This window comes from Rhinatrema bivittatum, chromosome 13, assembly GCF_901001135.1.
Source record: "Rhinatrema bivittatum chromosome 13, aRhiBiv1.1, whole genome shotgun sequence".
NCBI lineage: Eukaryota > Metazoa > Chordata > Amphibia > Gymnophiona > Rhinatrematidae > Rhinatrema > Rhinatrema bivittatum.
This window is the reverse complement of record NC_042627.1, coordinates 48,681,160-48,694,422: the sequence shown is the minus strand read 5'-3', so window position 1 is coordinate 48,694,422 and position 13,263 is coordinate 48,681,160. Positions and strand designations below refer to the sequence as shown.

Here is a 13,263-nt window from a genome sequence, read left to right as displayed (position 1 = left end):
AGACCAGTGAGCCTGACTTCAATGCCGGGAAAAATAGTGGAAACTATTCTAAAGATCAAAATCACAGAGCGTATAGAAAGACATGGTTTAATGGAACACAGTCAACATGGATTTACCCAAGGGAAATCTTGCCTCACAAATCTGCTTCATTTTTTTGAAGGGGTTAATAAACGTGGAGAAAGGTGAACCAGTAAGAACATAACAACATAAGAAAATGCCATACTGGGTCAGACCAAGGGTCCATCAAGCCCAGCATCCTGTTTCCAACAGTGGCCAATCCAGGCCATAAGAACCTGGCAAGTACACAAAAACTAAGTCTATTCCATGTTACCATTGCTAATGGCAGTGGCTATTCTCTAAGTGAACTTAATAGCAGGTAATGGACTTCTCCTCCAAGAACTTATTCAATCCTTTTTTAAACACCGCTATACTAACTGCACTAACCACATCCTCTGACAACAAATTCCAGAGTTTAATTGTGCATTGAGTAAAAAAGAACTTTCTCCGATTAGTTTTAAATGTGCCCCATGCTAACTTCATGGAGTGCCCCCTAGTCTTTCTACTATCGGAAAGAGTAAATAACCGTTTCACATCTACCCGTTCTAGACCTCTCATAATTTTAAACATCTCTTCTCCAAGCTGAAAAGTCCTAACCTCTTTAGTCTTTCCTCATAGGGGAGCTGTTCCATTCCCCTTGTCATTTTGGTAGCCCTTCTCTGTACCTTCTCCATCGCAATTATATCTTTTTTGAGATGCAGCAACCAGAACTGTACACAGTATTCAAGGTGCGGTCTCACCATGGAGCGATACAGAGGCATTATGACATTTTCCGTTTTATTCACCATTCCCTTTCTAATAATTCCCAACATTCTGTTTGCTTTTTTGACTGCCGCAGCACACTGAACCGACGATTTCAATGTGTTATTCACTATGACGCCTAGATCTCTTTCTTGGGTTGTAGCACCTAATATGGAATCCAACATTGTGTAATTATAGCATGGGTTATTTTTCCCTATATGCATCACCTTGCACTTATCCACATTAAATTTCATCTGCCATTTGGATGCCCAATTTTCCAGTCTCACAAGGTCTTCCTGCAATTTATCACAATCTGCTTGTGATTTAACTGCTCTGAACAATTTTGTGTCATCTGCAAATCTGAATATCTCACTCGTCGTATTTCTTTCCAGATCATTTATAAATATATTGAAAAGTAAGGGTCCCAATACAGATCCCTGAGGCACTCCACTGTCCACTCCCTTCCACTGAGAAAATTGTCCATTTAATCCTACTCTCTGTTTCCTGTCTTTTAGCCAGTTTGCAATCCAGGAAAGGACATCGCCACCTATCCCATGACTTTTTACTTTTCCTAGAAGCCTCTCATGAGGAACTTTGTCAAACGCCTTCTGAAAATCCAAGTACACTACATCTACCGGTTCACCTTTATCCACGTGTTTATTAACTCTTTCAAAAAAGTGAAGCAGATTTGTGAGGCAAGACTTGCCCTGGGTAAAGCCATGCTGACTTTGTTCCATTAAACCATGTCTTTCTATATGTTCTGTGATTTTGATGTTTAGAACACTTTCCACTATTTTTCCTGGCACTGAAGTGTATTTGGATTTTCAGAAGGCGTTTGACAAAATCCCTCATGAGAGGCTTCTAAGAAAGCTAAAAAGTCATGAGATAGGAGGCGAAGTCCTTTCATGGATTACAAACTGGTTAAAAGACAGGAAACCGAGAAGGATTAAATGGTCAATTTTCTCAGTGGAAAAGGGTAAACAGTGAAGTGCCTCAGGGATATGTACTTGGACCAGTGCTTTTCAATATATTTACAAATGATCTGGAAAGGAATAAGATGAGTGAGGTTATCAAATCTGCAGATGATACAAAATTATTCAGAGTAGTTAAATCATAGACAGATTGTGATAAATTGCAGGAGGACCTTGCGAGTCTGGAATGGTAGATGAAATTTAATGTGGAGAAATGCAAGGTATTGCATATAGGGGAAAAATAACCCCTGCAGAAGTTACACGATGTTAGGTTCCATATTAGGAGCTACCACCCAGGAAAAAGATCTAGGCATCACAGTGGATAATACACTGAAATCGCCAGCTCGGTGTGCTGCAGCAATCAAAAAAACAAACAGAATGTTAGCAATTATTAGGAAGGGAATGGTTAATAAAACAGAAAATGTCATAACGCCTCTTTATCGTTCCATGGTGAGACCGCACGTTGAGTACTGTGTACAATTCTGGTCACCGCATCTCAAAAAACATATAGTTACACTGGAGGAAGAACACAAAAGGGCGACTAAAATCATAAAGAGGATGGAACAGCTCCCCTATGAGGAAAGGCTAAAGAGGTTAGGGCTGTTCAGCTTGGAGAAGAGACGGCTGAGGGGGGATATGATAGAGGTCTTTAAAATCATGAGAGGTCTAGAATGGGTAGATGTAAATTGGTTATTTACACTTTCAGATAATAGAAGGACTAGAGGGAATTCCTTGAAGTTAGCAAGTAGAGAAAATTATTTTTCACTCAACGCATAATTAAGCTCTGGAATTCGTTGCTAGAGGATGTGGTTAGTACAGTTAGTGTTAGGTTTGGATAGGTTCTTGGAGGAGAAGACCATTAAAGGAAAATTAGTTTCTTACCTGATAATTTTCATTCCTGTAGTACCACGGATCAGTCCAGACTCCTGGGTTATGCCCCCCCCTCTAGCAGATAGAGACAGAGAAATTCTAAAGAACATAAGAACATAAGAAATTGCCATGCTGGGTCAGACCAAGGGTCCATCAAGCCCAACATCCTGTTTCCAACAGAGGCCAAACCAGGCCACAAGAACCTGGCAATTACCCAAACACTAAGAGATCTCATGCCACTGATGCAATTAATAGCAGTGGCTATTCCCTAAGTAAATTTGATTAATAGCCGATAATGGACTTCTCCTCCAAGAACTTATCCAAACCTTTTTTGAACCCAGCGACACTAACTGCACTAACCACCTCCTCTGGCAACAAATTCTAGAGCTTTATTGTGCGTTGAGTGAAAAAGAATTTTCTCCGATTAGTCTTAAATGCGCTACTTGCTAACTTCATGGAATGCCCCCTAGTCCTTCTATTATTCGAAAGTGTAAATAACCGATTCACATCTACCCATTCAAGACCTCTCATGATCTTAAAGACCTCTATCATATCCCCCCCTTAGCCGTCTCTTCTTCAAGCTGAACAGCCCTAACCTCTTCAGCCTTTCCTCATAGAGGAGCTGTTCCATCCCCTTTATCATTTTGGTTGCCCTTCTCTGACATATATAGCAGGGCTCCACCTACAGTCAGTCAGTATTGCTCAGTCACAAAGCAGAATGGATGAAAAAAACCCAAACTATATACAGTAAGCTATAACCTTTAACTGGATCACTAACCCCAACTGGGAACAGACCCGGATGAATACGGAAAAACAAGATTGATCTGCAGACAAAAAGTGTACAATTACTGAAAAGAGTGGACTCTCCATTACCTGTACAGGGAAAGGAAAATTAGTTTCTTACCTGATAATTTTCATTCCTGTAGTACCACGGATCAGTCCAAACTCCTGGGAATTACCAGGGCTTTTTTCTTACGTGGGATGGGATCCGGAGAGGCCCGCTCTCAGCACACCTTCTCTAAATCCACCGGTCCCCGGAGCCTGGACATCCAGATGGTAATGTCTAGTAAAAGTATGCAAAGATTTCCATGTGGCCGCTCTGCAAATTTCCTGTGGCAAAATTGCTGACATTTTGCCTAGGACGCTGCCTGAGATTGTGTAGAATGTGCCTTAATACCCAACGGTAAGGACTTGCCACTCAACAAATATGCAGAATTTATGGTTTCCTTCAACCATCAGGCGATCGTCGTCTTAGACGCCATATTACCCCTTTTTGGGCCACTCCAAAGAATGAATAGATGATCTGAGACATGAAAACTATTAGTGACCTCTAAATAATGCATCAAGACCCTGCGAACATCCAACTTCTTTAGGTCTTAGCAAAAGAATCTGACCGGTAGATATCAGAAAAGGACGGGAGCTCTACTGATTGATTGAGATGAAAAGAGAAAACAACCTTTGGCAGAAAGGAAGGAACTGTTTGCCAAGAAATTCCGGAATCAGAAATCCTAAAGAAGGGTTCCCTACAAGATAAAGCCTGAAGCTCAGATAATATACGAGTCAAGGAAATTGCAACAAGAAATACAATTTTCAAAGTAAGATCCTTTAAGGTTGCGCGTTTCAAAGGTTCAAAGTTGCAACACACAAAGCTTTGAGGACTAAATTTAAATTCCAGGAAGGACAAGGATGTCTGAATGGCGGGCACGAATGCTTTGCTCCCCAAAGAAAACGAGATATATCCGGATGCGATGCCAACGGTCAACCCTGAATGGTACCTCCAAACAACCAAGAGCAGCAACCTGCACCCTCAAGGAGCTACACAATAAGCCCTTAGCTAAACAGCTTGAAGAAAACACAAAATATCCGGAACGGATGCCCGAGTAGGAACAACATCGCGGTCTAAGCACCAAGACTCAAAAACCTTCCATACTCTAACATAGGACAAGGAAGACGAAGTTTTACGCAATTGTAAAAGTGTAGTCACCACAGCATCCAAATAACCTTTATCCTTCAGACACTGCCTCTCAAAAGCCATGCCGCTAGACAAAAGCGATCGACCTGATTGAAACAAACGGGTTCTTGATGAAGTAGGTTCAGAAGATCCGGGAACCTCAGAGGAGCCTCCACCGTCAGATTGAGCAGATCCGCAAACCATGGACGACGGGGCCACTCGGGAGCTACTAGAATGACGTCTGCCGGATGTAGTTCTATTCGTCTGAGGACCTTGCCGATTAGTGGCCAAGGAGGAAACACAAAGTAGAACATTCGTCGGCCAAGGCAGCACCAGAGCATCTACTCCCTCCGCTGCCGTGTCTCTGAGATGAGCAAAGAAGCATGGAGATTTGGAATTCTTGAATGTTGCCATGAGATCCATGCAAGGAAGGCCCCACCAGTCGCAGATTAACTGAAAAGCTTTGTCTGCCAGTTCCCACTCTCCTGGATCGAGACGATGTCGACTGAGAAAATCCGCGTGAACATTGTCGACCCGGCAATGTGGGACGACGCTATGCTGACTAAGTGCTGTTCTGCCCAACAGATCAACTGATGAGCTTCCAATGCAACAGACTGGCTCTTGGTTCCTCCTTGGCGATTGATGTAAACTACCGTGGTTGCATTGTCGGACAATATGCGGACAGACTTCCCCTTGAGGAGCGGAAGAAACTTCTGTAAAGCCAGTCGAACCGCTCTGGTTTCCAAGCGACTGATGGACCACTGGGATTCCTCTTGGGACCATTGTCTTTGCACTGACTTTCTCAGACACATTGCCCCCCCAACCGGAAAGGCTGGCATCCGTTGTCACTACCGTCCACTGCGGAACCACCAAGGGAACACCGTGGGTCAAATTGTCCGAAATCAGCCACCAATCCAAGCTGGATCATGCAGACTCTGTCAGCGGAAGGGGAATGTGAAACTATTCTGATACTGGGCTTCATCGGGAAAGCAACGCCGATTGCAAAGGACGCATGTGAGCAAAAGCCCAGGGAACGAGTTCCAATGTCGAGGTCATGGAACCCAGGACTTGTAAGTAATCCCAGACTTTTGGAGGATGCTTGGACAACAATAGTTGTACCTGACCTTGTAATTTTAGAATGTGCTCTGATGTCAGGAAAACTCTGCCTTGATGAGTATCGAACAGGGCTCCCAAAAACTCCAATGACTGGGAAGGAACTAGCCGACTCTTGGTTAGACTGACAACCCATCCGAGCGTTTGAAGCAACTGAAGCACCCGGTGGATCACTTCCTGACAAAGGACCTTCAACTTCGCTCGAATCAGCCAATCGTCCAAATAAGGATAAACCAACAAGCCTTCTCGACGAAGCTGCGCTGCCACCACAACCATTATTTTGATGAATGTCCTGGGTGCAGTCGTTAGGCCGAAAGGTAGGGCTTGAAACTGATAATGACGACCCAGGATTGAAAACCGCAAGAACTTCTGATGATTGGATCCCGATGTGGAGATACGCCTCCATCAAATCCAGAGACGCCAAAAACTCCCCTTGACGGACCGCAGCGATGACGGACCTCAACGTCTCCATACGGAAGCGGGGGATCCAAAGGCACTTGTTCACTCTCTTTAAATCGAGTATGGGTCGAAAGGTTCCTTCTTTTTTGGGAACCACGAAGTAAATGGAGTAACGGCCCCTTCGCTGTTGAGACAAAGGAACAGGAACGATTGCGCCAATGTCCAATAGATGCCATAACATCTCCTCTATCGCCTGATGCTTGGTTGAGTACCCGCATGGGGAAACCAGGAACTTGGGATTGGGACAGCAAGCAAAATCTAAAGCGTAGCCGTGTCTTATCACAGAGATAACCCACTTGGTCCGATGTTATTTTGGTCCACTCCTCGTAAAACAGAGACAACCTGCCTCTGACAACTGTAATCGAAGAGTGAACCGGCATCACATCATTGTGAAGGCTTTCCACCCTGTGTGGACTGGGAGGTACCTGGTCTACCAAAACATCGCCCATAAAAGGACTGAGACCACGACTACTGCCTGGTAGAATTGTGTCTAAAAGAGGGAGTGGACGCCTGAGAAGCCCTAGGCTTTCGACCCCCATGAAACTGAGATTTTGAGGAAAAAGAACCCCTCTGTTTCGGCCGATTTTCCGGTAAACAATGAACTTTATTCTCTCCCAGAGACTGAATTAGATCCTCTAGCTCCTTTCCAAACAGCAGTTTGCCCTTGAAGGGAAGAGATCCTAGCTGGGACTTGGAAGATACATCTGCTGACCAGTTTCGAAGCCACAACAGTTGACAGGCGGAGACAGCAGATACCATGGTTCTAGCAGATGTGTGGAGTAAATCATAAAAGACATCCACACTGTAAGCAATGACCGCTTCAAGATGGCCAGCTCGAAGGGTTCCACCTCTGAGAGCGAATCATTGGCCTGAAGTTGTTGCAGCCAACGAAGATCCGCCCTCAAAGAAAAATTACTACACATAGCAGCTCGGACTCCAAGAGCCGAGACTTCAAAAATCTTTTTTAACAAAGCTCCAGCTTTCTATCCTGAAAATCTTTTAAAGCAGCTGCACCTGTAATCGGGATGGTGGTCTTTTTAGTAACGGCCGATACCGCTGCATCCACCTTGGGAATACGAAGGAGCTCTAAAGCTTCTTCTGGTAAAGGGTATGGCTTGTCCTTAGCCTTTGCTACTTTCAGACCCAAGTCAGGGGTATCCCATTCCCAGAAAATCAAATCTGTGGCTGAAAAATGAAAGGGAAAGGAGGAGGGCAGCCCACGGAGTCCCAACAATACTGGGTCTGAAGAACCAAGCTGAGATTCTTCATGAGGTGCCTCAATACCCAACTCCCCTAAAATAGCTGGAATGAGAGGTGCTAACTCTACCTTCCGAAAGTGACGGTGTACCTTAGGGTCGTCCCCTTCCACAACATGGGACCCCCTAGAAGCCCCCTGTGACTGGTCCGGGTCCCCATCAGCCCCCCCCCCCCCCCGGGCGGAGGCTGGGAAGGCTCAACTATGCCATCTAGGCTGTCAGCATCCGAGGAAGTAGTGGAATTCGGCTGAGGTGTCACTAACCTCAAAGGCCACTTAGAGGTAGGGGGGTCAAGCCCCTCAAAAGACTTGGCCCGATTCTTTGGCCTGGCCGGATAATCCAATAGTGAAGATTTTTCCAGCACTCGTTTTCCCTGCTCTCCGTGCCTTGAAAGCCTTGTGGAGAAGCAGGACAAAATCTAATGAAAGAGAGTCAGAAGAAGAAACTTCTGTATCCCCCTCGGGGATATTCAAGTTAACTTTTGCGCCCAACCCTCTTAAGTTGTCCCCCTCAGGCACCATTGGTTGAGGGGATAAAGGCGGCGGGAGAATGCCCTCCCCCGCCAGACAGGGCTGCCGAATTCGCTGACTCGAGGGAATTCATAATGGTACCCGTTCCTGCGCTCAGCGGGAACGGGACAACCGAAGGAGTCTGTAAGCCGTGAAAAACACCGGAGACTGACTGGACCTGTAAAACAACCCCCTTAGGGGTTGTGGAGGCTCCCTCTTCCCCAGACACACAATTAAAATAGAGGCCGTCCCTCGACAAATGCGCGTGTGGCTCCAAAAGCCCGGAAAGTCCGCGGCATTCTTTTATCTCAGAAAAGAAAATTCAAAATTTTTACCGCTAAAAAAATGAGTGAAAATGACAGTGAAAAAAGAAACAAAGAGACCCGACTCGACTGCAAGGGAAGGGAGAGTCCAGGTAAAGGCAAAAAAAATAAGTTTACCAAAAAAATAAATTAAAAAAAAAAATTATTTTATTGTACTTGCCCAATAGTCTCCGTGTCCTGGTCCAACTTGGGGGAGTGAGCTGGGCTCCCCGGTATCACCCCCAGTGCTGCACTAGGCTGTTAGTAGGGTCCTCGACCCACAGCAGCAGCAGCTGCCTCTGAAACCAATGGGGATGGTCCCCTCAGGACTTGACAACCCCTGGGAGGCTTGTCTCACTTCTGTCCTTCTTGAAGAAAAGAAAATTTAATAAAGGAAAACTAATTACCCTTACTGTTTATTATTTCCCCCCCCCCTTTTTTTTTTTTTTTAACTAATTGACTATCACAGACTGTAGGTTTTGCTCCTGCTCCATCTGCTAGAGACAGAGAAATACTGTCGGACTGTAGGTGGAGCCCTGCTATATACGTCACAGTTCTTTAGAATTTCTCTGTCTTCTATCTGATAGGGGGGGGGGGGGGCATAACCCAGGAGTCTGGACTGATCCGGGTATGTACAGGGAACTGCTATTAATCAAGTTGACTTAGGGAATGGCCTCTGCTACTACTGGCATCAGTAGCATGGGATCTTCTTAGTGTTTGGGTACTTACCAGGTTCTTTTAGCCTGGTTTGGCCATTGTTGGAAACAGGATACTGGGCTTGATGGATCCGTGGTCTGACCCAGTATGGCAATTTCTTATGTTCTTATGTTCCACGGGGATAGTCGCCTGCTTGGTGATGGCATACACCAGCGCATCAACTTTCAGAAAGCGCAACTGCTCTCTGCCGGATCCAGGATACCGCACTACCAAAGCTTATCCCCCTGTAAAAACAGCATCTGAGGTGCCCCATTCAAGATCAATCAATTCTTGATCATCATCCATAATACTTCATGTAAGGAATCTAAATGGGATTCTTGTTTGGCTTCAGCACCTGGCATCCCCAGCATCTTCAGTGCCTGAGCGATCCAAGTCGGCCACCCATCTCTATGAAGAAATGCAACATTGTGCTATACAGTTCCAACTCTGGAGGAATTTCCCATCCTCCAGGAGTAAGAGCCACTTTCACATTCTGTGCCACCTGGGTCCTCATCAGCGTGAACTGCAGCAGGAGTAGACACACTCAGATGCTTACCTGTGGCACCAGGTGTGCGGGGATTCGCAGACTGCGATCCTGAACTTAGGCCTACCACATCGTCAACTGAGCAAAAACCTGAAAGCAGGGCCTAGCCAACTGGCTGCTCAACCCGCCAAGCTGTTTTGCATCAGACTTGCGCATAGAAAAGAGCACGAGCGCCATCACGGCCCATACCAAAACCAGGGGGCGCCAGATCTGCATCCACTGAGAAGCCTTCCCTGCTGATGATCCAGTTAGGGGAGCCCCAAACTAGGCGATACCGCCGACAGGTCCCCCTCCGGACCCATTCCCGCATCACCTTATGGAACTCCATCCCCCCAGATCTTAGAATGGAACCCAGCCTCTCAACCTTCAAGAAAAGACTCAAGACCTGGCTGTTCATGCAGGCTTTTCCTAACTCCAATATTATTTAACTCCTAACAATCAACACACATCACCATCAATATCACTATTAGCTACCTCTTACAATGTAATTATATGTAATTAGCTGGTTTTCCTTTCCTTTTTCCTTCTCACTCCAAGTTCTATTTTTCCTTGTTACATGTAACTGCTTTTCCGCACTATTGTTCAAGTTTAAGTTTATTTTGCACTCCTGTTTCATGTGAACCAGCATGATGGGACTATTGTCTTGAATGTTGGTATATAAAAAAACTTAAATAAATAAATAAAATAAATCATGCAGGGAAGGCCGGCTCAGCAAAAACAGACAGAGAAAACTCTCCCTGAGCCTCCAAGTAGCACTGATACAAGTTTTGGGGGGGGGGGGGGGGGGGGAGAATACCAAGCTGAGATGCCTGAATATGGCCAACAGCACTAAAGTAAATGCCAGCTAGCAGCATGCTCCCAAAGCATCTGACCACTGTGCGCCCAGCTGTGAGTCTGTACAAGCAAGAGTGGACAAGGCAGCCAAAGAACAAGGCCTGTCCAATAAGCATCCAAAAATTATAGGCAAACACATGGTCTTGGTAGGTGCCCATCTGAGCGTCCACATCTAGGCACACGCTTGGGCACAAATGCAAGCTGATGGACAGTTTCACGGAAGACTTGTACGCAGAAAAGTGCGTGAATGCTGTTGCGGCCTACCACTCGACGACTAAGCAAAGCCTGAAAGCAGGGCCTAGCCAAAAAGGCTGCTCAACCCTAGACTCCCCCAGCTCCCTCAGAGGTGGGAATGGACGATGGGTTGTGCACTGAGGCTCGGAGACCAGAAGCGGAATGGAAACCCTCATTCCTCCTTCCTTCCCCCCTCCCCCAACTCCTTACCTGAACTCAGCCCGTCCCAGATGAGTATAGAGTCGGTCTCTGGCTGTTGGGGGGGGGGGGGGGGGAGGAGAATACAAAGGCCTTTCACTGCGGTCCTCAGCTTCCTGCACCCACTAGCCTCTCAGAAAACCAGCTACCAGACCAAGGCACTCGGTTTGAAGGAGAGATCCGCAGATATCACATCAGGAAAACTCGATGAGGGAAGGACAGATGAGGAAAACTCGATGAGGGAAGGACCGTAAGGAGAGCGGGGTAAATCAATTTCCTTCTTTTCTCCTTCATATTTTTTTTTTAAGTAATCCTCAGTAGGGAGATGCATGTCCACTATGTGCTGGAGATGAGGAATACTGGTGGGCTGATGCTGGTGCAGGGGTATATATACTGTGACCCCAGGTTTGCTCTGTCTCCATCTGCTGGTAGAGGTGCATAACCCAATGGTGTGGATTAACCTGTTTGAAGGCTAAGAAAGTACGCTTATACAATGTGTGTAAGTGTAATTTTATCCATATATAAGTTGAAAAATATTCTAAGCAGCCATTTCTACAGGTTATGCAATTACTTTACTTGCAGAAATCGCTTGGAAAATTCTCTCATGTGTTTCCTTATCAATGCTAAATACTTTCTTACACTCTCTCCACTTTACCTTCGCCTAAGCCCCAGCACAGAAAAAAGGTCAAGGCTCTTATTTCTGGTATACTGCGTATGATATATAGGCTTATCCAGGTAGTAAGACTGTGAGGTCTTAAAAGTCATTTATTACAGCATCTTTTTTGTGGGTATTTTAAGAGAGACAACTTTTCATTTGAAAATAAAATTATGTAAATAGCCCAGTGTGCTAATACAGGTTTTAGCAAATGGTCAATGCAATGATTTATTTATTTATTGAGCTTTTCTTATATTCTGCAAATATCCATACATTTTCAATGCAGAGCACAAAATAGATTCACAAATTACATATGACAAAACAATAAATCAATCACATATGGAAATATGTGCATAAACCATTTTGTAAATGATTTTTGCCATTTTCCTTGCCAAAATAAGTATTACAAAAGAAGGCACATGAAAATGTAAAAAGCAGAAGCAAGGAGCCAGCGCAGAGGCTCAGTCGCAAGGCTGTGCAACAGAGGACCTCAGTTTGATTTCTGGGGACAAGCTCCTTAGACCCGTTGAAATGGGAAGATGCTGTGAGGAAGGGAATTCCCCGTCATTGCTCAATAGCAACGTCTTAAGTGGCTGGACACAGAAGCTATGTTACTGCAGTCTTGAGGGAACTGCACTCCATCACCTCTGGCCAAGAAGCACTGCAATGGCTGGATGGAACGAGTTGGAGGGGGGGGGGGGGGGAAGGGGAGGGACATAAAATAGGAAAAAGCCTTGAGTAGTTGTGAATGAAGGCTTATGGTGCTGCTCCTTAATACAGTCCAGTTCCAAATGAGCTGGAAACAAAGAGGCAGAAGGAAAGTGCCACATCATTAAAAGTTGAAATAGAAGTACAATACTGTTCTATAGCTTTAAAGATAAAAGCAAAATTACCCATGTAGTAGTTTTGGTGATATGATTGATAAAGAAAGCTCTGCCATTTGGTGCATGACGCATTTCCCAGCCCTTGGGGAAAAATCCTTGCTCATATTCAGTTTGCTGGTTCAAGGGAGGCTGCCCAGAATCCCCTGTTATCTGTGTTTGTTGACAAACAGAAGCACTTTGATGAGATGACTGTGGAGATAATTCCATAGATGTCTGCTGCAGAAAATGTTTTTGAGAAGTTACTTTTATATTGTACAATTTTACAACTTGAAACAAAATATAATATGGTGAGCCACTTGAGCACTTGTTTAAACAAACCAAAAAAAAAATAAAAATCAAGAGAAGCAACTGAGAATAAACAAATTAAATTCCAGTAAACTTTAAAAGCTGCTGCACTTCAAATAGTTTCTTTAAACAATGTGCCCATGAAAACAATCTGTGGGTGACATTATGGAGAAAAGAAGGGTAGGGTTGAGGAGCAACTCATTTTGGGAGGGGGGAGAGGGAGGAGTAGAGCAGCAGGCTTCATGTGGGGAGGGTGGGGTGAAGAAATGGAGTGGAATAGCAGAGCAATGCTGCCGGTAGCCAGCTTCAATGGAGCCATGGAGCAGGCAATGATATGATCATGGGTCTGAGGTAGCCAGGCAGTTTACCACATTATATGGAAAGAGCAATTCTGCATCAGTTACTGTGAGTCATAGTAAACTGGAAGCCACCCTGGGCCCGTGTTTATACAAAAGTAATGGTATAACAATGCTACTTATCAATTTTTATTCAGAAATTCAGACTTAAGATGCATAGAACACAAATCTTTAATTTGCCATATTCATTAACTCACTAAATTTTAGGTTTTACTGAATGTACAATTCCCTTTTCCATTCCTTCACTTATTTTTTGCTGTCTGATCTCTGAACCTAATTTAGAGTAACCTTATGTTGTCAACATTCTTACTAAGTCTTATAAAACAAAATATGTATTTGAATTACCTG

General features: G+C 44.7%; 1 protein-coding gene across 1 annotated transcript in view; it reads right to left on the bottom strand.

Moving 5' to 3' along the window:
• NEDD4 (NEDD4 E3 ubiquitin protein ligase) overlaps positions 1–13,263 on the bottom strand; it is a 582,598-nt gene that overhangs the window by 235,156 nt on the left and 334,179 nt on the right. The window contains exon 12 of the mRNA XM_029574322.1: positions 7,532–7,561. Within this exon, the coding sequence (XP_029430182.1) occupies positions 7,532–7,561 (30 nt within the window). The remainder of the gene's footprint in view (positions 1–7,531; positions 7,562–13,263) is intronic.